General features: G+C 37.2%; 1 protein-coding gene and 1 long non-coding RNA gene across 2 annotated transcripts; one reads left to right on the top strand and one right to left on the bottom strand.

Annotated features, from left to right (window-relative positions):
* Positions 1-1,962: 1,962 nt before the first annotated feature.
* Positions 1,963-22,330, bottom strand: LOC119083036. The gene is made up of 3 exons (XR_005088781.1): positions 22,112-22,330; positions 17,317-17,320; positions 1,963-1,973 (listed from the first exon to the last, which is right to left on the bottom strand). It is a non-coding gene; the product is annotated as an uncharacterized LOC119083036 (long non-coding RNA).
* LOC119083023 (spherulin-4-like) lies at positions 15,662-16,631 on the top strand. Its single transcript, XM_037192663.1, has 2 exons — positions 15,662-15,836; positions 15,899-16,631. The coding sequence occupies exons 1-2, from the start codon at positions 15,770-15,772 to the stop codon at positions 16,579-16,581; spliced, it is 750 nt and encodes a 249-aa protein (XP_037048558.1). The 5' UTR covers positions 15,662-15,769; the 3' UTR covers positions 16,582-16,631.
* Positions 22,331-25,701: the final 3,371 nt, after the last annotated feature.

Raw genomic sequence — 25,701 nt, 5'->3', positions numbered from 1 at the left:
TCATAGTATGCGCCCTTTTACTATATGTAACGAAAAACCATGACTGTGCCAGATTCGCCCCTTTACAGGTGATTCTGGCACACAATCAATTTGTATGGTGTGCCAGATTACCCCACGCCACGCTTTTTTTGAGACCAAACTGTTGAATTTGGTTCGAAATTACTCGCTCTATCGTGTACACAAACATTTATTAGTTTTCCATTTTCTCTGTAAATTATTTTTTTGTTTGGTTACGGACCCTCAGTTTAACCCATTGTCGACCGTTAGACCCTGACTTTCAGTCAAGGGAACAAGTAAGGTATTCACAAATACTGTACGAATTTCAATATATCAATTTGAGAGGTAAGAAGTATCCTTGCTGAGATTTCAATGTCAATCGCTCCACAACGATATTAATTTGACAACATAGTGTAATTGCCGCAGTAACAAAAGGCTGGCAATACGAGAAAAAATCCAAAACTGCCTTCATTTTCGGCCTCGAAGCAGGCATGAGCGCCGACGGAGAAACCTCGGCGGCGGCTAGCCGAAAAAAATTTCTCGGCGGCGGCGAAAAAGTCGGCTTGAGCCGGCTTAAAACGGCTCGGCTGGAGGTTCCTTTTAACTTTTTTTCAAAATAAAAACGTTTAGATAAATTCATGGAAAATGAACTAGTAAGCATGAAAATGAAATTGTACGGAAAGCGAAAATGTAGGTAGATTAGGTTGTTCAAAGTGCAAGTGGAACTGGTCTTGTTACAAGCAAGTCTCTAAGTCTAAGGTTCACTAACACGTCAAGTTTTATTGCCTCAAAACTTGAACTAAATGGAAAATCATGCTCCGGTACACTCATTTAACTCATTAAGAAAATGGTTTTCGAGAAGAAATCGAAAGCTCACGAAAATCAAGTAAAAATTGAAAAGAAAAAAAATCGAGAAAATTCGCAAAGATCGATAAAGTTTTCTCAAATTTGTGAATTAACTGATTGTGCGCCTTCGGCTCGTTCCGCAAAGGTCATACTTGCCAAAACAACAAACAACAAAGCGAGGTCGTAATATACCATTCTGGAAAATTCATGAAAATTCAAGAAAATTTTCAAAATTTTCTTAATTTTGAAAAAAAAAATTCAAAAAGTACTTGAGCTGCTTAGGATCAACAGGAATCTCGGTTTTCAAAATTATTTCACCCATTCACCTTTCGAAATCTTTATTTCATTTTCCAGCCGTTTCAAGCCGGCTTGAGCCGTGTTTTTGTCACCGGCTCGGCTGCGGCGCGGCTTGCTCAAAAATGGCCGGCGGCGGCTTGATCGGCGGCTTATTTTCGGCGGCGCTCATGCCTGCCTCGAAGCATTAAAATTATCAAATTTCATCTCATCTTTCAGAGAGAATTGCATACGAATTCTCCCAAGAGAGGTGCTACTCGCCACAGGTGTACCAACTTATCATTTCTCTGTTGCGGGGATGTTTGTAAGGAGATAATACAGTCGTTGACTTTCGAATAAGTAAAAAGCAGCTGATTTTTGATTGATACTGATAAACGATTTTTAGCACTACCACGCGAGTTATATGTAACTATTTCGCGCGTATAACATGTATAAGCACGATAAGCACTTTTGTTTGTATGAGTAGATCAGCTGAAAAATAACTGAAGGAAAATGCGTGTCTTATTTCAAAGTTGCCGTCGTCGACTCTGCTCATGTTTCGATTTGTTTCTATATCATTTCGACAAGGTCTCTGTATCTGACTAGAGCTTAAAACAGATATGTCTCAAAAATAGGCCCTGCTTGAAATAAACAGCCAGTTCGCTGTGGGCAAAATGAATGTTACATGGTGAACAGAACACGTCCGATATACATTTCTTGTTATGGTATTTATGTTCTGAAGTTTTATTTATAAACTATTTGATAATCGGTGTATATTGTCAGCTAGGTAATTAATTCTGCACGGTGCACAAAATTAGCAATTCTAAATAATCATAAAAAAAACACCAACAAATTTGCTATTCAAATGGTATATAGTAAACCTGCTTTTAAAACGATTATAGAATTTAATAGATGGAGGTTAAATTATAATATTTTTCAACACAAAAAAGCTGAATTTACAACAAAAATGTAAAGGTTAAAGACTTCTGGTTCACCGATTTGTGGAACAGCGGCAAGAGAAATAATATCGGGACAGCACTTCGAGCCCATAATGTGTTTAAGAGCAGTGGATCCCCAGTAAATTAGTAGCCTACATTAAATGTAGTACATTTAGGCGGGAAAATATTCGTTTTTTGATGATTTCTCTGAAGCAAAATCTTTTTTTTTGAAGAAGTAAAACCCAAGGTAAATATAGTGAGGAGGTAATGCCATACATAACCGAATCAGATGTGCGGTGGAACGAAAGTTCGACACAAATGCCATCTTATCCCTTCGTTGAGAGCCGAGAAAAGAAAGTCGGGCCATCTGTTGTCAGATAGTAAAAATATTTTTGTGAAATACTAGTAAATCGTAGTCAACCATTTTAAAAAAAGATGTCATTGGCATCGAACTTATGTGCTAGGCCGCGCGTCTGAATGGCATTACCTCCTCACTATATTTACCTTGGTAAAACCATTAAAGTACACAAGAATGTGTTACTTTTACATGAAAAATGGTTTGTGGGTGATCTCACTTGGAGAAACATGTACACTGTACAGATTACATAAATTTACAGGTTTCTTTATTGGGATTTATCTTATAAAAGCCCTTCAAGGGTAAATGTGACGTAAGTCCTTTATCTTACTTACAAAATAACTGATATCGCTGAGGGTGACGAATTCTGCGCCTGTACGCATGGCATAAGTTATATGAACACAAGATGAACCCAAAAAATTTAAAAAAGAAAATTTTACAACAAAAATTGCGTCACATAATGGCAGATGATTCGGCTGTCTTCCGTTTAAATTCTATCTTTCAGTACGTATTTTTCCATACTATAACCATTTTCCTAACCGTAGTTTCCACAACATCTGCCACTTGTGACGCATTTTTTTTTGTATGTTTTAAACTTAAAGCGTTAATTATAACATATCAAAAGTTTTTTTTAGAGACGAAGAAAGCAATATTATATGTCCGGTAACACAAAAGATAATAACAAAGCCAAATTTGAAACAGAAAAATCCAACTACCCAATTTTCATATTTGCCTCTGTTTTCTACTACCAAGACTCTGATACTTTGCCGAAGAAATCAATTCTCCATCTGCCGCGCAATAACCTAAATGGAACAGTAACTTCCAACTTCCCGACATTTTTCGCCAATACCGTCCAATTCTACTACTCCCAAGACTTTGATATTTTAAATCCTAATTGAAACACTTAATTTCCGATACAACTGCCCGAATTCTTCATTATTGCCACTGTTTTCTACTTCCTAAACTCACACCACCATCCATCCGTCATCGCAACCATCATCAAACACACAAAAATCATTTCGCTATTATACAATTTCTCGCAAACACACACACACACATAACACACATTATATACAAATTGGCTTTTATATGGCATTTGTATGGAGACTTTGGGGAGCTCCAGCTCCCAAGATATGGGTTTTTTCCAACTTTTAAAATTTCCATTCTTATTTTTGGGACATTATAAGCCTATAACCAAAATTTCAGGAAAATCTATAGAAACGTTCAGGAGTTGCTGGATCCACTTTTCTATAGGAACTAAGTAACTAACGTAGGCGATTTCAGTTATCTGAAAAAACGAAATTTTGCTTATTTTCATACAAACATCAATATTTCGAAGTTCAATATGTCGGCCAATTTCGAAGCTGCAGTTACGTGTGATAGCTCGTTGAACTCGTAGATTCCTAGATTCCAGATATCCTAGTTTGGGGGTCATTGAAGCCAAGGGTGGAGAAGTAAAAAAGTTGCTGTAAATATACTCGGCCGAATGCAATTCTATTTAAAAACTTTTTTGGTAGTGGACTTGCGTCACGCCCGCTACGTAACGTGTGGGCATGATCACCCACAAACCAATGTTTCCTTTAAAAGTAACACATTTTTGCGTGCTTTGATGGTTCTACTTTTTCAGAAAAAGATTTGGGTTCAGAGAAATCATCAAAAAAACGAGTATTTTTCCGCCTAAATGTAGACTAGAATTTGCAAAGGGCCTATTGCTATTAATCACAAAGGTTGGTTTATTTAGGTTAGCTAGGAATGATTTTCTAACTCTTCGAAATGGCTTGTTCAAAGTAAAATAGACGCAAAGTTGATTAACAATGATGATAATGCAAACATTTATCGGATCACGGGTGAATTCGAGCGAAACTCGGCTGATCTCGTACGTCTTATTGCCGCAGAGAAATATAATTTTCTTTACATCGATTTTTATGGTACACGAGACATGCATATGTTATTCATCTCAAAAGCATATATACAACTTGTATACAGGTAAGTTATAGGTCTATATATGTCTATCAGAAAACGATGCCATTGGTAATTAGCACATTAGATTAATTTTGTTGCATTAAATTTGAAGTCATACAAGTCAATGTAAGTCTTGTGGCAGTGTTAATCTACAGTATATAACTGTATCCTCCTACTGCTTATAACGACGGGAAATGTGTATTTGGTGGCCTAATCACCATCAATCGATCGTATTAACATGTTTACCGTATTTTATGATTCATTTCCAACCAATTACAGACATTAGCAAAATAAAAATCAGAATCGTCGAGTATAGTTTCAAGAGCAGTCAAGCTACATTCGAATCAATGGACTGCAAAATAAACGTTTTTTTTGTGTGCTTAATCATAACATTACCATCATAAGATGTTAATGCTAGAGTGCTAGAGTTCTAGTGTATTATAGAACAAAAACCAATTGACCACATAAAATATGAAAAAAAGTGGTCACTTTTATTGCCGTACATCATTTTCATGACAGCGATCAACGATAAGTGATCGCTGATCGGACAGTTTTTACCTTTTAATTTAGGCTCGTACGAAACTGTGGGCCGGTTTACTTTATACTGTCCACTTTGGTCACAATTATGAACCGATTTTTTTTACTTAAGTATTAAGAGCAATGAACCCTTTGCCTACATTTAGGCGGAAAAATATTCGTTTTCTGATGATTTCTCTTAACCAAAATCTTTTTTTGTGAAAAAGTAAAAGTAAAATATTACGTCACGCTATTTTACGAAATTTGCGACAACCCCCTTTTCGTCACTCAAAAAGAGTTAAATTTGACCTAAATTTGAAAGAACAATCACGTTTTGCTGTGAAATTTCCACTTCCCCCTTCGAGCGTGACGTAATATGTGAACAGTCCCAAACCATAAGATATTGAAAATAAATATTGAATAGCCACAAAAAAAGTCCAAAAATGCTTAATATCCCACTTTTATATAGAAAATAGTTCAAATAGATCGAAATTTGGGTTCTAAGAGTATAAGAACCACGTGAATACATCGAAAAATTCTTTATTTTAGTTGATCTCACTCTTTTCAGCAATAAATAATGAATAGCCGCACAAAAAACTTCAAAAAAGCGAAAAACAAACGAAAGAAAAGTGTAAATTTTCGTCGACTTGGGGTGGACTTCCGCTAAAGTCGCTCCAACCCTTTGCAGTGAAACTTATCCAAGGATGTTTTTACATGTTATGGTACTACAGAGGCTAGGCTCTGTCACCATACATACCATGTCTCGGACTTATGTCAATGCAGCCGGTCAGGGACTTGGGAAAATCACCTATTTTTTCACCTAAAATGATTGATATCACCAACAGGTCAACATGGACCTGGTGGTGTGTATACTCAAAATGTGCGTCTCTTCAAGCCTTACAAGGCTAGCTAAAAAAGTTTTTTTTCCCAAAATGGTTTTACTCGGCTAATCGTGAGAAAACGATTTTGGGCCCCTTTTGGCAGACCTGGAGCGTCGACAACAAAATAAAGTTCACCAAACGTAGTACTACGTTTTACTCGCAAAAGTTCAACGAATCGAATGAGCTATGAGTCAATAATATCCGTGACCCCTTGTCCCAAAATGTCTGATTTTGGTCGATGTTTTGGCACTCTTAACATGATGACAAATCAGTGATTTACCAGTATTTTACCCGGGGAAACGTCTCAAAACTACAATAAATCGTAAAATATGGTGGTTAATCATGGTGAATACTATTCACCAAAATCATGTTGGTGATTAACCGATTAACTGATTAACCATGTTAATCACAAAAGAGTGGTTTCCCCCTCGCAATAGATGTGAAATTGCCGATACGATCCGAAGACGAGTTCGGCAACATATCGTATGCTAGTTAGATAACTAGTCAGCAAAATAGCTATTGTTGTGATTTAATGCGATTTACCATCAATGTGGATTCATAATGACAACACATCTGTAATTTCACATCGATGCTGATTTCACTGATTTATTATGATACTCTGATCTTATGGGTCTACGTAGTCTTCCACGCTGTTTTGCATAATATCTTCGCATATGATTTTGTTGAACAACATGACATGATTGATCATTATATAAATAAATGTGTGTGTAGGATAAATGAAAATAAATATAATTTGCAGTCTAACCTAAATGTAACATGAAATGCTACAAAAACTGATTTTTCTGAATGGTTCACCAAATACGGATAAACGTTTTGTCGGTTCCCAAAAATTCGTGCTGTTTAACGTTTTTGTTTCGGTAAAAAAGAAATTAAAATTCTTCTCGATTGCTGAGTTTTTTTAGAATATTTTTTTTGCATCTGGTGTATACCTACTGCTTACGGCGCTAGCTTAATACAAAAGGAGGATTGTTTTCAAAATATTATGATTATTCAATTGACGTGAATTTGAATGAATAAACAAAACAGAAAAGAAGTTTCCACGTAACATTTTTATTTGAACTTCTTAACTGGGTTGATGTTGATGATCTCAAATGCTAATATTTATTCTGACAATTTTTGAAATGCGCAAAAAAGGTCTGTGTACCTTTTTCATTAAACCGTTTTAGTAAGCAAACAAAATATCAAACTTCGTTTACTTTTTCCTAAATTGGATTTAGAAGTAGAATTGCTTAAATGTAATTAAATATAATTGGACGCAAACTTTCGGTCCATATCGAGTGATCATAGCGAGAGTTCTGACGACCAGTTAATTATTACTTGCCTTGGCATACTGGCCATTGCATATTTTCATGTACATTTTTGACATGGATCCCAAGGCAAGTTAAAATAATTGGTCTAATAGTTATTTCCTTCTCTCTCATCACTAGGTCTCACCTTTTGGGCGGGTCAAGTCCCTTGACTGACACTTTTCTAAATGTACTATTTTTGATGTACAGTGTTAAAAGAGCGTAAAAGAGAGAAAAATTATCAGTTGCTCAGCTGGTTTCGACGTCAAACAACGTCAAAATTTGTATGTAAAAGTTCAGTCAACTAGGAACAAACCAGTTAATTTAACTGAGCTGGGTGAACACTGGTTGCTAGGAATCTCGCGCCGCGTCATTCACAATAATTCACATTTTGACACATTTTGTATAAATAAGATGTCATTTTGTGAGTTATTGTGAATGACGCGGCGCGAGATTCCCCAACACCTGAACACTCCTTTTGACATTATGTTTTAACACTATATTCATAAAATTTAAATTTCAAATTTAATACATATTTACTATATTAATGGCTCCACGCAAATGACAGTAAAATTTGACGGAAAAAATTCTTTGGTCCATCGAGCGTAAGGTGGAAAGATTTTTGACCACTTTTTGAGTTCTCAATTTTCTTAGAGATTTTCAATTTTCAAGATTTACAATCAACCGAAAATCATAAACAAAATATGACTCGTGTAGATTACGGCACTCGCTTCGCTCTGGCCGTAAACTTCCCACTCGTATGGGCTGTTTATTATTCTTGATTGCCTTTTTGTTACATCAGAGTAGATGCGAAGTATATGTTTTGTGAATGTAGACCGAGAACTTTTTCACAAAAAAAACGATAGATGTTCTTCTCTTACACTTTTGTACTAAAAAGGAAGTCCCCCGATACCTTCTTCTTCTTCTTCTTTTTCAGCCTGTTTCTATCCACTGCTGGATGTAGGCCTCTCCAACTTCTTTCCATTTTGTACGATCCATTGCCATTTGCTGCCAGTTTGTACCTGCAATATTCTTAATTCCGTTTGTCCATCTCTCTGGTGGTCTACCTATAGCTCGTCTTTTATATGGTCGCCAGTTCATGATCTTTTTGGTCCAACGTTCGTCTGTCCTTTTTGCAATATGTCCCGCCCAGCTCCATTTCAGAGATGCTATTCTTTCCATGACATCAACGACCCTGGTTTGTTGTCGAATCCATTGATTCGTCATTCTGTCTCTGAGTGTTATTCCAAGCATACTCCGTTCCATGGCTCTTTGTGTCACTCTCAATTTATCTTCGGATGCTTTCGTTAAAGTTAACGTTTCCGCTCCATAAGTGAGCACGGGAAGGACACAAGTGTCGAAAACTTTGCGTTTCAGACTATTATTCATTTTGCTTTTGAAAATTAGTCTGAGTTTTCCGAACGCTGCCCATGCAAGACCAATCCTACGTCTTATTTCTGCAGTCTGGTTGTCCAGACCTAACTTCAGTTTATGTCCTAGATATACATAGCTGTCGACTCGTTCAATGACAGCGTCACCAATTTTGATTTCTCTATCGTCCCCGATGTTGGTCATGACTTTTGTTTTCGATAAGTTCATCTTGAGGCCAACTTTGCTTGCCTCTTCACTTAACTGTTGTAGCATAAGCTGAGCCTGTCCTAGATTCGCTGCTATCGGTACAATGTCATCAGCGAAGCGGAGATTGCTCAGGTACTCTCCATTTATCTTTAGTCCCATTTTACTCCAGTTTAACTTCTTAAAAATACTCTGCAGAATCGCCGTGAATAATTTCGGTGAAATGTTACACCTCGGCCGATTCTGAATTTCTCCGTGCTCTTATGAAGTTTTATACATGAAGTAGCATTTTTGTACACATATCGAATTGTGTTGGAGTACCTTGAGTCTACTCTACATTCGTCTAATGCGTCCAATATCGACCATGTTTCCACTGAATCGAAAGATTTTTCGAAGTCTATGAATAGCAAGACTATGTCGATGTTGTATTCACGACACTTCTCAATAAGCGTTCTCATCACCTGCAAATGGTCGTTTGTGCTGAAACCAGATCTGAAAGCAGCTTGTTCAACAGGTTGGTAGAAGTCGAACTTGTTAGTGTTCCTCTTCGTAATGATTTTCATAAACAACTTGTAGGGTGTTGACAATAGGCTTATGGGTCGGTAATTTTCCAGCTTTGTTATGTCTCCTTTTTTATGCAGCAATGTAATTATCGCATTTTCCCAGGCTTCTGGTACTTCTTCCCATTGGAGACATTGATTAAACAAAGCCGTGATTGCCTTTAATAAGGAGTCTCCACCCAGTTTAATTGCTTCCACTGGAACACCATCTTCTCCGGGAGACTTTTGGTTTTTCATCTCGGCTACTGCGGCCTTGACTTCATCAACAGTTATGTCTATCTTCGGTTTCTTCACATGGTAATAAATGAACTCCATTAGTTTTTGGTTGATCGTTAACAATAACTCATCTTACCAATACTTTCGGTAAATTGGTATCAATTTCGACTCTATAATGGTAAAGGGATTTAAAATATTTGTAAAAGGAGAAATTTATTGGTAGACCGAGAAAAAATAATCCCTCGAATATAATTTCCCATTCACAAAACCTTCAATCGAGAATAAAATATCACGACTCGTGTGAATGACGGCCCTCGCTTCGCTCTGGCCGCAAACTTCACACTCGTAAATTTTTTACAATATTGTCTTTGATGCATTTAATTCCTTGTATTTATAAAAATATTCAGAAATTAGTTGAGAATAATTAATCTTATATTGCCTGCAAAAATTTTACTATTTTTATTAAAATTTCTTACATTTACATCAAATTTGATATCCAACTATCAAGATGTCAGTAGTTCACTAGCAAGAGATGTTTACACGTTAAGAGATGGACTCGAATGATAAAATTATTCTTCTTACTAGTTTCATGCACGTCGAAAATAAACTTATATGATTTACCCACACTACCAAACAAAATCAAATTTCATCAAAGTAATCTTTTTTAATTGAGGCTTAGATCAACAGTATAAAATCCCGTTTTTCTCGGATAGCTTCCAGATCCTTAGTCCTACATAGCCCATCTTCGAACTTAGCCTCAGGATTTTAATTCCACGTATTTAAAAAAAAGAATCATCCAAATTGGTTAAAAATTACTTAAGTTATCGTGCCCTCAACGATTTTTTGTTACCCACATTTAACATTTTTCATAGCATTTCATACATTTCCAATCACAGTGAACCTTTTTGTTACCCACATTTTTCGATATTTTCTGGTGTAAGACCCTGACTTCCAGTCAAGGGAATAACAGTCTATCCTATTCCCCAGCTAGCCTGATTTCTCAAGATGGGCAAGAGTGGGTTAAAAAAACGAGCGATTTTTTCCATATTAATTTGAAATTAAAGAAAAACGAGCCTATGGATTTGTGTTCCTTAATTCAACTTTCCAACTTCTTGTTTCGCCAGGTTTGGGAAATTGTAGACTTCTTCTGGAACATTTGATAGTTTTACCTCTAAAATCTAACTCGACGTAAATGAAATCAGTAAAAAAAAACCTTAAAGGGTAAGTGTGACTCAAGTCCTTTATCTTAATTACAAAAAAACTGATATCGATGAGGGTGACGCATTGTGCGCCGTACGCAAAAGTTTTATCAACAAAAAATTGACCCAAAAAAAGATAGAAAGTTCTACATAAAGAAATTTGCGTCACAAGTGGCAGATGATTCGGTTTTCTTCCCTTTAAAGTCATCTGTCATCCCAAAATTTAGGAACGAACCTTGGCACACCTCGAAAATAACCCAAATCCATCGAAAAATCCGATGGAAGTTAGGAAGTGCTAGAAGAATCATCTTCTTCTTCTTCTTCTTCTTCTTTTTCAGCCTGTTTATATCCACTGCTGGATGTAGGCCTCTCCAACTTCTTTCCATTTCGTACGATCCATTGCCATTTGCTGCCAGTTTGTACCTGCAATATTCTTAATTCCGTTTGTCCATCTCTCTGGTGGTCTACCTATAGCTCGTCTTTTATATGGTCGCCAGTTCATGATCTTTTTGGTCCAACGTTCGTCTGTCCTTCTTGCAATATGTCCCGCCCAGCTCCATTTCAGAGATGCTATTCTTTCCATGAAATCAACGACCCTGGTTTGTTGTCGAATCCATTGATTCGTCATTCTGTCTCTGAGTGTTATTCCAAGCATACTCCGTTCCATGGCTCTTTGTGTCACTCTCAATTTATCTTCGGATGCTTTCGTTAAAGTTAACGTTTCCGCTCCATAAGTGAGCACTGGAAGGACACAAGTGTCGAAAACTTTGCGTTTCAGACTATTATTCATTCTGCTTTTGAAAATTAGTCTGAGTTTTCCGAACGCTGCCCATGCAAGACCAATCCTACGTCTTATTTCTGCAGTTTGGTTGTCCAGACCTAACTTCAGTTTATGTCCTAGATATACATAGCTGTCGACTCGTTCAATGACAGTGTCACCAATTTTGATTTCTCTATCGTCCCCGATGTTGGTCATGACTTTTGTTTTCGATAAGTTCATCTTGAGGCCAACTTTGCTCGCCTCTTCACTTAACTGTTGTAGCATAAGCTGAGCCTGACCTAGATTCGCTGCTATCGGTACAATGTCATCAGCGAAGCGGAGATTGCTCAGGTACTCTCCATTTATATTTATTCCCATTTTACTCCAGTTTAACTTCCTAAAAATACTCTGCAGAATCGCCGTGAATAATTTCGGTGAAATAGTGTCACCCTGCCTTACACCTCGGCCGATTCTGAATTTCTCCGTGCTCTTATGAAGTTTTATACATGAAGTAGCATTTTTGTACACATATCGAATTGTGTTGGAGTACCTTGAGTCTACTCTACATTCGTCTAATGCGTCCAATATCGACCATGTTTCCACTGAATCGAAAGCTTTTTCGAAGTCTATGAATAGCAAGACTATGTCGATGTTGTATTCACGACACTTCTCAATAAGCGTTCTCATCACCTGCAAATGGTCGTTTGTGCTGAAACCAGATCTGAAAGCAGCTTGTTCAACAGGTTGGTAGAAGTCGAACTTGTTAGTGTTCCTCTTCGTAATGATTTTCATAAACAACTTGTAGAGTGTTGACAATAGGCTTATGGGCCGGTAATTTTCCAGCTTTGTTATGTCTCCTTTTTTATGCAGCAATGTAATTACCGCATTTTCCCAGGCTTCTGGTACTTCTTCCCATTGGAGACATTGATTAAACAAAGCCGTGATTGTCTTTAATAATGAGTCTCCACCTAGTTTAATGGCTTCCACTGGAACACCATCTTCTCCGGGAGACTTTTTGTTTTTCATCTCGGCTACTGCAGCTTTGACTTCATCAACAGTTATGTCGGGCATATCCTCCGATCCCACGTTTCTTATTATTGGTCTATCTTCGGTTTCTTCCGTTGGGCTCTGTCTTGCTGAAGAAAACAAATTCTCATAAAATTCTGTTGCAATGTTTAATATCGCATTTCGATCCGTTTGGATCGTTCCTGTTTTGTCTCGTAATTTGAAGATTTCTTTTTTGGCGTTTGTCATTTTTCTCCGTAGGACTTTCATATTGCAGTTAGCTTCAATTATGTTTTGAGCCAATTGGACATTATATTTTCTTTCATCTGATCTCCTTGCTTTGTTGATATTTTTAGACAGGTTCCGGTATTCCACCGAATCTCGTCCTCCGTTTTTTACCAACTCTGCTCTGCTTGCGATCAGGTCTAATGTTTCTCTGCTTAGTTTTGATTCTTTCCCTTGGACGGATTTGCATTTGGATTTCATGAAACCCATTATTGTATCGACGATTTTGGTATTCAATTCGTCCAATGTTTCACATTGATTGTTGACGTTATCTAATTCGGCAGTCATTTTCGTAGCAAATTCTTCATTTTGTGTGTAAAGCCGTTGTACGTCAATCCTTTCACTTTTCTGAACTAGTTGTGATCTTTGAAATCTGGTATTTAACGTGACTCTTGCACGAACCATTCGGTGATCACTACCGGTTGAAAAATTGTTTAGGACCGTAACGTTCTTAACGGTTGACTTACAGCCAGTTATGATGTAATCGATCTCATTTTTCGTTACACCATCTGCACTAGCCCAAGTCCATTTCCGTTGAGGCTTTCCGGCAAAAAATGAATTCATTGCGTACAAATTGTGTTGCTGTAGGAAGTTGAGTAGAGTATTTCCACGCTCATTTCTTTGGTCGTTGCTAAAACTACCAATAGAAACTTCGGAGTCTTCTTCTCGTTTTCCCAGCTTCGCATTGAAATCACCGATTAGGTATTGGTAATGTGAAGGGTTTTCGTCCAGAGCTTTCTCGACATCTTCATAGAATCTTTCTACTTCTTCGTCATCATGGGTGGACGTGGGTGCGTAAACCTGAATTAATTTGACACTGTATCTGTTATTTATCTTCAGGCTTACGTATATCACTCGATCGGATATGCTTTTCGTGTGAATTATGCGATCCGACCACCGCTTGTTTATGAACAATCCGACACCGTGCATCAGCATCTGACTGTCACTTCCTCGGTAGAAGAATGTATGCCCTGATTGTAATTTCAGGCATTCCTCTCCAGGTTTTCTCACTTCGCTCACTCCCACAACATCCCATTTTATCTTTTCTAGCTCTTCTTCCATTTCTTGCATTTTTTGTCTTGACGACAATGTTCTGGCATTATATGTGGCAATGTATAATTCGTTATGGCTTCGTTTGAAGGTTTTTAGCATTAAAACACCACGCTTGCTACTGCGGGTTGGTGAGTATGAAAGCTTTACTTTGCTCGCCCCCGGTAATCCTCGAGCTCTGACCCGCACATTTCTGCACGTTCCGGGACCACCGTGCCTATCAAAGTGCACAGTGCCCGACGGGGTAGTGTTACTCTTTTTGAACATTCTTTTCCATAAAGCTTTGCCCATTCTTTTGAACCTTTCTGAGCAAAAGGTTATTCGTCCTTTGAAAGCTTAACCTAGTAGCTAATAAGAATTCTGGGATCGTTCTATCCTTTGGCTTCCTGATCGTGTTGTTTCACCTCAACGTTGGTCCCTTAACCCCAATTCTTTCGGCTTCCAGCTCACGATTCATTCAACCTTAAGATTGATCTATCTAATCCTATCTTATCTACTGCTACGTCCTCGTTAAACTTCATTCCCTCCACTCTTTTTCAAACTGGCTTGGGACAGTCTTTGGCGGTGTTAGAAGAATCATCTGTCATCCCAAAATTTAGCAACCAACCTTGGAACAGCTCACTTATATCGAAAATAACCCAAATCAATAAAAAAAACAGAAAGAAGTTAGAAAGTGCCAGAGGAATCATCTGTCATCCCAAAATTTAGGAACCAACCATGGATGGAACACCTCACACATACAAATTATACAAATTGGCTTTTATATGGAGACTTTGGGGAGCTCTAGCTCCCAAGATATGTTTTTTTTTTCCAATTTTCGAAAATTCCATTCTTATTTTTGGGCCATTATTAGCCTATAACCAAAATTTCAGGAAAATCTATTGAAACGTTTAGGAGTTGCTGGATCCACTTTTCTATAGGAACTAACTAACTACCTAACGTATCTAACGTATCAGATATCTGTTTGGACCATTGGAGCCAATGGAGAGACGTAAAAAAGTTGCTGTAAATATGCTCCGTCGTCCCCAAAATATTTTTTTTATTTTTTTGGTAGTGGACTTGCGTCACGCCCGCTTACTAACGTGCGGGCATGATTTAGCTCGACGGAAGTAAAATATCGACCATTAGAGCATCTGGGTGCTTCCGAATGTGATCTGATAATAGACTGATACGCACACAGGCTCTTGGTCTAACATCACTCAAATACATATTTATTCTCAGTGTAATTTTACGAAGACTATATCTGTACCAGGAATCGCTACAAAAACCCCACTGCGCAATCGAAATGACTAACCATCTATGATAAAACTTCTGATGTAAAATGTAAACGTTGACTCATGTGTAGGAAATTAAGAGCATGTTGGATGTTTCGCTGAAATTATTGCCTACATTTGGGCGTTTTGTTTTCATTGAATTATTGATATTTTTTTACAACAACAGCAATAACGTCCAGAAATATATGGTTAACCTTTAACCAAAAATAGATTGCACACACACACACTGTGTGACTAGATCTGGGAAAAGTCAGCTGTTTCTGAGATTTGGCAAACTGTTGATGTTTCTCAGAGGCTGATAACGCGCATAGAATACAATTTAAGACACTGGTTATAAACATACAATTTTTCAGGTGAACCTCAAACCAGACCTGACAGGCATACCAACATAACTACCTTTCAGGTTTTAGGTTAATTTTTATCATGTCACAATTGAACGTCAGGCTTAGATATTTTCAGAACAGGTTCGGAGAAACATGATCTGTTCCGAGCTTATTCAAAATGGTAACCACATTAAAAATTGCGTGCAGGCTGTTCGAGTAATTACTCTTAAGCTACCTAGCTTTTCGCACCTGTCTTTATTGACTTTTTTAATCTCAAGGCAACTTTATTGCTAAAGTAGACGTTTCGCTTGTGTACACATTTCAATCGACTTAAAAAGGTTAGTTTGAGCATGCAATACGTACAGAACATACAAATTGCCGACAAGTGACGACGAACAAGTTTAATTTTCTCTGTTCGTTTTTTGTACTTGGAAATTAGCGCTTCAAATGGGATCACTTTGGATAAAAGTCATTGGTGTCTGTTTCTATCTTAACTATCAATGCATCGCTGAAGGTACAACAATAAAATGTGAAGTGTATGTTTCCAGCACTTTAATTTCGAAACCATTACTATAGATACTGGTACCATAATTCCATTGTATATCTATCCAACTACTAAAACTGCATGGCAGCCACTTTACGATTCGTACAAATCACAACCCATCAACACGTGGGCAATAGTAAATGTTAACAGTGGACCTGGAACATTGTTAGACTCCAATTATGGTAATGCCATCGATGAACTACACTCTTCAGGTATAAAATCACTCGGTTACGTGCGCACGGACTATGCCCGACAAAGCCAGGCTACGGTCAAGGCTGAAATAGATCGTTGGAAGCAGTATTACAGTCCACACGGTATTTTCTTCGATGAAATGGCATACGACGATGATGACCAGAAAGTCCAATATTATCGCGATATCGGCAACTATGCCAAGCAACAAAGTTTCAATTTTACTGTAGGCAATCCTGGTACACGTACATCGCCAAGATATTTCAATACTGTGGATAACATTGTGATATATGAAAGTGATACAGGGATACCGAATAGCGATTTGATATGCTCGCAAAATACGACTGGTTATGGTCGCAACAGTGTCAGCGTCTTGTCCTACAACATTGCAAACCTTGATGCGAATACAGTGCGAAATTTGAAGTCGTGTGCTGGATACATTTTTGTCACAGATGACAGCGGTTCGAACCCTTGGGATTCTTTGCCAAAGTATTTGACTCAACTTTTCCAGGTACTCAGAAATTGATGCTGGTCGGTGGTTTGTAAATTTAATAAATCGGCCATTAAAGCAAAGTTCAAAGAGCACAGACGAGAATAGAATTTGAGTTTTTTGTTTTTAATTCGAGATATAATCAAGCCATTTTTAGTGAAATAAAAAAATCCCCCAAAAAACCCAGAAGGGTAAATGTGACGCAAGTCCTTTATCTTACTTACAAAATAACTGATATCGCTGAGGGTGACGCATTCTGCGCCTGTACGTAAACTTTTTATCAACCGAAAAGTGACCCAAAAAGTTTCAGAAACAAAATTTGACAAAAAAAAATTGCGTCACAAAGTGGCAGATGATTCGGCCTTCTTCCGTTTTAATTCCATTATTTCACGACGGATTTTGTCCTATTTTCATAGCCATGGTTACCTCAACATCTGCCACTTTGTGACGCAATTTTTTTTTGTCAAATTTTCTTTCTGAAACTTTTTGGGTCACTTTCCGGTTGATAAAAAGTTTACGTACAGGCGCAGAATGCGTCACCCTCAGCGATATCAGTTATTTTGTAAGTAAGATAAAGGACTTGCGTCACATTTACCCTTCTGGGTTTTTTGGGGGATATCAGTTCTTTTGGAAGTTTAGGGGTAAGGGTCACTAGTTTTGTAAGCATCTCACGTCGACTGCAGCTCAAATCCATCGAAAATACGATGGAAGTTAGGAAGTGCCGGAGAAATCATATGTCATCCCAAAATTTAGGAATCAACCTTGGAACACCTCTCTTATATCGAAAATAACCCTAATCCATCGAGAAATCCCATGGAAGTTAGAAAGTGCCAGAGGAATCATCTGTCATCCCAAAATATAGGAACCAACCTTGGAACACCTCACTTATGTCGAAAATAACCTGAATCCATCAAAAAATCCGATGGAAGTTAGGAAGTGCTAGAGGAATCATCTGTCATCCCAAAATTTAGGAACCAACCTTGGAACACCTCACTTATGTCGAAAATAACCCGAATCCATCAAAAAAACCGATGGAAGTTAGGAAGGGCCAGAGGAATCATCTGTCATCCCAAAATTTAGGAACCAACCTTGGAACGCCTCACTTATATCGAAAATAACCCAAAACCATCAAAAAATCCGATGGAAGTTAGGAAGTGCCAGAGGAATCATCTGTCATCCCAAAATTTAGGAACCAACCTTGGAACGCCTCACTTATGTCGAAAATAACACAAAACCATCAAAAAATCCGATGGAAGTTAGGAAGTGCCAGAGGAATCATCTGTCATCCCAAAATTTAGGAACCAACCTTGGAACACCTCACTTATGTCGAAAATAACCCAAATCCATCTAAAAATTCGATGGAAGGTAGGAAGTGCCAGAGGAATCATCTGTCATCCCAAAATTTGGGAACCGACCTGGTGTAAGTTAATATTTAATAATCCACACAATTTCCAACAAGAAACACATCCAAAAACAACACACACCTTTCACCACATTACCATCCATATCATGCACTAAAATATACAAAACACACACACACACACACATACAAATTGGTTTTTATATGACATTTGTATATGGAGACTTTGAGGAGCTCCAGCTCCCAAGATATGAGCTTTTTCCAACTTTTGAAAATTCCATTCTTATTTTTGGGCCATTATTAGCCTATAACCAAAATTTCAGGAAAATCTATAGAAACGTTTAGGAGTTCCTGGATCCCGGAATCCTGGAACTAACTAACTAACTAAGTAACTAACTAACTAACGTAGGCGATTTCAGTTATCTGAAAAAACGAAATTTTGCTTATTTTCATACAAACATCAATATTTCGAAGTTCAATATCTCGGCCAATTTTGAAGCTGCAGTAACGTGTGATAGCTCGTTGAACTCGTATGGATTCCTAGATTCCAGATATCCTAGTTTGGGTCGTTGGAGTTAAGGGGGAGAAGTCAAAAAGTTGCTGTAAATATGCTGCGCCGTTCCCAAAAAAAAATTTTAAAAACATTTTTTCTAGTGGACTTGTGTCACGCCCGCTACCTAACGTGCGGGCATGATATAGCTATATACTAACAATATATAGGTCAATATAGCTATATATAGGTCAATATAGCTATATACTAACTATATATAGGTCAAAATAGCTATATACTAACTATATATAGGTCAATGTAGGTATATATAGGTCAATATAGTCATATACTAACCATATATAGGTCAATATAGCTATATACTAACTATATATAGGTCAATATAGTCATATACTAACTATATAAAGGTCAACATAGCTATATATAGGTCAATATAGCTATATATAGGTCAATATAGCTACATATAGGTCAATATAGCGATATACTAACTATATATAGGTCAATATAGCTATATATAGGTCAGTATAGCTATACATAGGTAAATATAGCTATATATTAACTATATATAGGTCAATATAGCTATATATAGGTGAATATAGCTATATATAGTTCAATATAGCTATATACTAACTATATATAGGTCAATATAGCTATATATGGGTCAGTATAGGTATATATAGGTCAATATAGTCATATACTAACCATATATAGGTCAATATAGCTATATATTAACTATATATAGGTCAATATAGCTATATATAGGTCAACATAGCTATATATAGGTCAATATAGCTATATATAGTTCAATATAGCTATATACTAACTATACATAAGTCAATATAGCTATATACTAACTATATATAGGTCAATATAGCTATATACTAACTATATGTAGGTCAATATAGCTATATATAGTTCAATATAGCTATATATAGGTCAATATAGCTATATATAGGTCAACATAGCTATATATAGGTCAATATAGCTATATATAGGTCAACATAGCTATATATAGGTAAATATAGCTATATATTAAGTATATATAGGTCAATATAGCTATATATAGGTTAACATAGCTATATATAGGTCAATATAGCTATATATTAACTATATATATGTCAATATAGCTATATATCGGTCAACATGGCTATATATAGGTCAATATAGCTATATATATGTCAATATAGCTATATATATCAATATAGCTATATATAGGTCAATATAGCTATATATAGGTAAATATAGCTATATATAGGTCAATATAGCTATATAAAGGTCAATATAGCTATATATACGTCCCGTTGCTCAACATACACCAAAAGTGATCAAATTTTTCCCGCTGCCCAACATACACCAAAAGTGATCAAATTTTTCCCGCTGCCCAACATACACCAAAAGTGATCAAATTTTTCCCGCTGCCCAACATTCACCGAAAGTGACCAAATTTTTCCCGCTGCCCAACATACACCAAAAGTGATCAAATTTTTCCCGCTGCCCAACATTCACCGAAAGTGACCAAATTTTTCACGCTGCCCAACATTCACCGAAAGTGACCAAATTTTTCCCGCTGCCCAACATTCACTGAAAGTGACCAAATTTTTCCCGCTGCCCAACATACACCAAAAGTGATCAAATTTTTCCCGCTGCCCAACATTCACCGAAAGTGACCAAATTTTTCCCTCTGCCCAACATTCACCAAAAGTGACCAAATTTTTCCCGCTGCCCAACATACACCAAAAGTGATCAAATTTTTCCAGCTGCCCAACCATACACCGAAAGTGATCAAATTTTTCCAGCTGCCCAACCATACACCAAATTTAATTTTTCCTACTGCCCAACATTAAAAATTTTTTAGCCCCGTACGAAGTACTGGGGGCTTATAAGATTAATATGCCGTTTGTAACACGTCGAATTGGAAGCAGACAGTAAGGGCAAAGCATTTGGTTATGTTCATAGACTACGAATCCGCAATAAAAAAAATGTCCGTCCGTCCGTCCGTCCGTCCGTCCGTGACCCCTCTAGCTTGAGCAAATCACAACCTTTTTTCAAAATTCTTTTTTTCCCCGATTGGTATCGACAAAAGTAAGGTCAAGTTCGAAAATGGGCATGGTAGGGTCGGCCCTTCCAGAGCTAGGGCCCTATAGGTGTTTTTCAGTCTTTCGACGATATCTACCGAAATACGCACGCAATAGATGCTTGTGATATATCAAATGAAAGGTATTGACGAGTAGAACAAAGTTGCTGAACATTGTTTTTGTGTAGGATGCAACGCGAGCTTGTTGGTAGGGCTCAAAGGTCGTTACTCGGCCCTAAGAGTTTTTTCCACATAAATCGAGTAAATCTCATCCGATTTTGCCAGATTTAGTTTTTTATGGAAGGTAATTGAATACCGAAAAGAACGTGTCGAAAAAAGTTTCAAATTTGGGCCCTTGGACTAAGGCCGCTACTCGGCCCTAAGTGTTTTTTGCACATAAATCGAGTAAATCTTATCCGATTTTGCCAGATTTAGTTTTTTATGGAAGGTAATTGAGTACCGAAAAGAACGTGGCGAAAAAAGTTTCAAATTTGGGCCCTTGGACTAACGCCGCTACTCGGCCCTAAGTGTTTTTTCCACATAAATCGAGTAAATCTCATCCGATTTTGCCAGATTTAGTTTTTTATGGAAGGTAATTGAATACCGAAAAGAACGTGGCGAAAAAAGTTTCAAATTTGGGCCCTTGGACTAAGGCCGCTACTCGGCCCTAAGTGTTTTTTGCACATAAATCGAGTAAATCTTATCCGATTTTGCTAGATTTAGTTTTTTATGGAAGGTAATTGAATACCGAAAAGAACGTGGCGAAAAAAGTTTCAAATTTGGGCCCTTGGACTAAGGCCGCTACTCGGCCCTAAGTGTTTTTTGCACATAAATCGAGTAAATCTCATCCGATTTTGCTAGATTTTGTTTCATTTGAGAGATAATTGAATGCCGAATTGAATGATGGCAAAAAAAGTTTCAAATTTGGGCCTTTGGACTAAGGCCGCTACTCGGCCCTAAGTGTTTTTTGCACATAAATCGAGTAAATCTCATCCGATTTTGCTAGATTTAGTTTTTTATGGAATCTAATTGAATACCGAAAAGAACGTGGCGAAAAAAGTTTCAAATTTGGGCCCTTGGACTAAGGCCGCTACTCTGCCCTAAGTGTTTTTTGCACATAAATCGCGTAAATCTTATCCGATTTTACTAGATTTAGTTTTTTATGGAAGGTAATTGAATACCGAAAAGAACGTGGCGAAAAAAGTTTCAAATTTGGGCCCTTGGACTAAGGCCGCTATTGGGCCCTAAGTGTTTTTTGCACATAAATCGAGTAAATCTCATCCGATTTTGCTAGTTTTGGTTTCATTTGAGAGATAATTGAATACCCAATAGAAAATAATATCGTAAATTGTTGGTTTTATTTGAGAGGTACTTCGTACGGGCTTTCGTAATTGCGCTATGCGCAATTTTAAAAATGAACACTTTCAGTAAATTTGACCATGCCCAACTTGACTTGCATTTTGGTAACAGACGCATTAGAGGGTTGTAGACGTATTAGGGTTCCGGGCGTATTACGGCTACGGACGTATTATGGTTACGAACGAAATAGGATTACGGGTCGTACGGGGCTAAGTCGCAGCAAACGCTCCGACTGTTCTGATGCCTTGTTTTCTCAAATTTTCACACTCAAAAAATCAACACACACATACACTTAAAGGTGTTCTTATATGGGACTTATATGGGAACTTCAAGGAGCGCTAGCTCCCAAACGAGGCCCGTTCCCCCCAAATTTTTTTTTCTGGAATGTCTTAGAATGACGACTAGAATCTACTCCCAAAATTTCAAGAAATTCTAAAGAAGACTTTAGGAGATAGGCTATAACTGGAAACACGGACGGACGGACGGACGGACGGACGGACAAACCACAAAGTAACGTAGGATTTTTTCATTTCGTTTAAAGTACTGTAATAGACCAAAATGTATGGAATAGTGGCTTCTTGGAAGATTTATTGCGTGGCCAAATTTTAAGCTACAAGAACGTGTGATAGCTCGTTGAACTCGTACGGACGCCTAGTTTTTTTTGAAGCTAATTTGGAGTCATTTGGATTTGAATTGTAGAACTTCAATATTTGCTGTATATATGGTTCTGCAGTCTACGACAAACATTTTTTTTTTTTCTAGTAATAGGACTTGCGTCACGGGCGCTATGCTAACGCGCGCCCATGATAAGATTTGTTTTTATTAATGTTTTATGGTCACACTGGGACTGCATCTTCGAGTGTCAAACTATACACATTTAGTGCCTAAAAAAGCATTTATCACTCGGTGGCATAACTATTCAATGCTCTGTACAGAGACATAACCTTATTCTTCTTCCTCGTTTTATTGTTATTTACGTCTGATATATGCAAAAATTTTCCGGATTTCTAGTTATTTAACATTGCACTGAAAAATCGACGACACCGAGAAACGAAGCCGACGACTTTCTGCTAGTTACTGAAAAAGTGGTGAGTAGTCGCCGATTCTTCAAGAACTCACCTACTCTTCAGGAAATCGCCGTTTTCTTGTCATTTTGCAGAATATCACCTTGTACAAAATTTAAAGGCGATAAGAAATGACGACTTCCTGAAGAAAAGGTGAGTTCATGAAGAATCACTATTCACTTCTTTTTCAGGAACTCGCTGTTTCGTCAGAAAGTCGTCGTTTCTCATGTCGTCGATTTTTCAGTGCAATTGATTTAACTTTCAGGGTCAGCGTTTAATTTAATTCACGTCGTAAGTGTACCTAAAAAGTGAATTTCAGGTGAACGAGGCGACATGTGACTAAATGCAAATGCAATAGATGTGAAGATCGTTAACCCGAGGCGAAGCCGAGGTTGACAATACATCGTATGCGCAAAATTCCAGTTTCGGCACGAGTTAGCAACAAGATTTTATGCAATTCAGTGAGCGAATTCCATACTTACGCAGTCTGTATGCAGTGTCTTATGAACCAGTCTTATGTCATCCAAAAATCAGTGCGAAAAAAATTTATTTGGAGCGACACCGAATTACAAATTTCAGATTTTGATGAAAATGAACAGTGGCAGAAGTACTGGAACGACAGCCCTACTTTCACTAATAAGTTCCTCATCCAGAGCCCACATCAAAAACTAGAGAGCTTTAATCTGTAGCAAAGGGAGTGGAACATGTTAAATCGGTTCCGTTCGGGTCACGGCTGCTCGGCTGATCAAATGTATAAATGGAAGTTTCGGAGTTCCCCGTACTGCGACTGCGGTCATGACATCGTTCAGACAATGGATCACATTCTAAACGAATGCCCTATTCGTCAATTCAGAGGCGGACTCCGAAGTCTTAATGAAGCAACGAGTGAAGCAATAAATTGGTTAAGTGAATTAGACATTGACGTTTGAAAACAGTGTTTTTAGAGTAGTGATTGCAGCTATCAGCTGTTAATTGATTGAAACAAAAAGTTTCAAAAAGACTTGTTAAAGAAATTAATGTAAACCATACGATCAATACGAAAATGACGCTGCGATAGCAAGACTTAAGTGAGAAAGATTTTGAATTTCGACCTGACTTACGGCGTGAATTTAAGGCTGAGGCGCGTTCTTCATTGATCGTGTTATGCTCAAAACAAACGAGACATAGAAAACGTGTTTTGGTCCTACTTTTCATTGACAGATGCAGCAGTCGCGATTTTGAATAGAAAAAGTTCTAACTTCATTTGACAGTTTCGAAAATTTCGTCATGAAAAATAGGACCAAAACACGTTTTCAATACTTCGTTTGTTTTGAGCATTACGGGTCCCGCATTTGCACATTCGTTTTTCTCTTGTTGCGTTGTCGCATTTGGCCAGCTCAACTGTGTTTAGGTCTTTACCTTTCACGCACCTGGCGGATTTTTATGGAAAGGGTTTTTCTTGCAACATTGCTTTCATCTTGAGAATGGATTTCAATGAACCAGTCGTTTCTCTCATTTTTGACTTTGGCGACGTGATGACGTCTTTTAAGTGCAACGTGCACGTTTGCTCTTTAGGTGATCTAATTTTGTGGCGCTAAAGAGACGTAACCAAAAAATTATCGTTGACGAAAGGTTCACAAAAGCTCTGTGGATGCTGTCGTTTGTTTTCGGCTTGTCAAAAATCGTTTTTACAGTACGATGGAACAGGCCTATTACCTAAGGATACCGTAAATATGGACATTTGCAAATCAACGATGTGTTTTATCTCTTTATTCTCAGCGCTAAACTTGCATTTTCACCTATTGAATTGAACCTTTTGATTAAGTCTGCTAGAAATTGAAATGAAGCGAGCTCTATTCCTTCGCTTGCTGATTTCTATAGATTATAATCAGTCAAAAACACTCAAAGAGTAAAAGTGACGCAAGTCCCTGGGCATACTTCCAAAACAACTGATATCGCTGTAGGTGACGCATTCTACGGTTAGGCGCAAAAATTGTAAAAGCAAAAATTTTACCAAAAAAAGTCTAGAAAAAAATTAACAAAAAAATTTTGCGTCACAAGTGGCAGATGTTGAGGAAACTATACATAGGTCAATGTAGGTATATACTAACTGTATATAGGTCAACGTATCTATATATAGGTCAATATAGTCATATATTAACCATATATAGGTCAATATAGTCATATACTAACTATATAAAGGTCAACATAGCTATATATAGGTAAATATAGCTATATATAGGTCAACATAGCTATATATAGGTAAATATAGCTATATATAGGTCAATATAGCTATATATAGGTCAATATAGCTATATATAGGTCAATATAGCTATATATAGGTCAATATAGCTATATATTAACTATATATAGGTCAATATAGCTATATATATATATATGTCAATATAGCTATATATATGTCAATATAGCTATATATATGTCAATATAGCTATATATATGTCAATATAGCTATATATATATGTCAATATAGCTATATATAGGTCAATATAGCTATATATAGGTATATATAGCTATATACTAACTATATATAGGTAAATATAGCTATATATAGGTCAACATAGCTATATATAGGTAAATATAGCTATATATATATCAATATAGCTATATAAAGGTCAATATAGCTATATATACGTCTCGTCGCCCAACATACACCAAAAGTGATCAAATTTTTCCCGCTGCCCAACATACACCAAAAGTGATCAAATTTTTCCCGCTGCCCAACATTCACCGAAAGTGACCAAATTTTTCCCGCTGCCCAACATTCACCGAAAGTGACCAAATTTTTCCCGCT

This window comes from Bradysia coprophila, unplaced genomic scaffold (genome assembly GCF_014529535.1).
Source record: "Bradysia coprophila strain Holo2 unplaced genomic scaffold, BU_Bcop_v1 contig_538, whole genome shotgun sequence".
Taxonomy (NCBI): domain Eukaryota; kingdom Metazoa; phylum Arthropoda; class Insecta; order Diptera; family Sciaridae; genus Bradysia; species Bradysia coprophila.
This window is presented reverse-complemented; position numbering and strand designations above follow the sequence as displayed.

Bases quoted from the DNA above. Each gene is read 5' to 3' on its own strand.
- LOC119083023 (XM_037192663.1), top strand. From the start codon at position 15,770: ATGGGATCACTTTGGATAAAAGTCATTGGTGTCTGTTTCTATCTTAAC. The intron at 15,837-15,898 runs GTACAACAATAA...CCATTACTATAG, and splicing joins CTATCAATGCATCGCTGAAG to ATACTGGTACCATAATTCCA.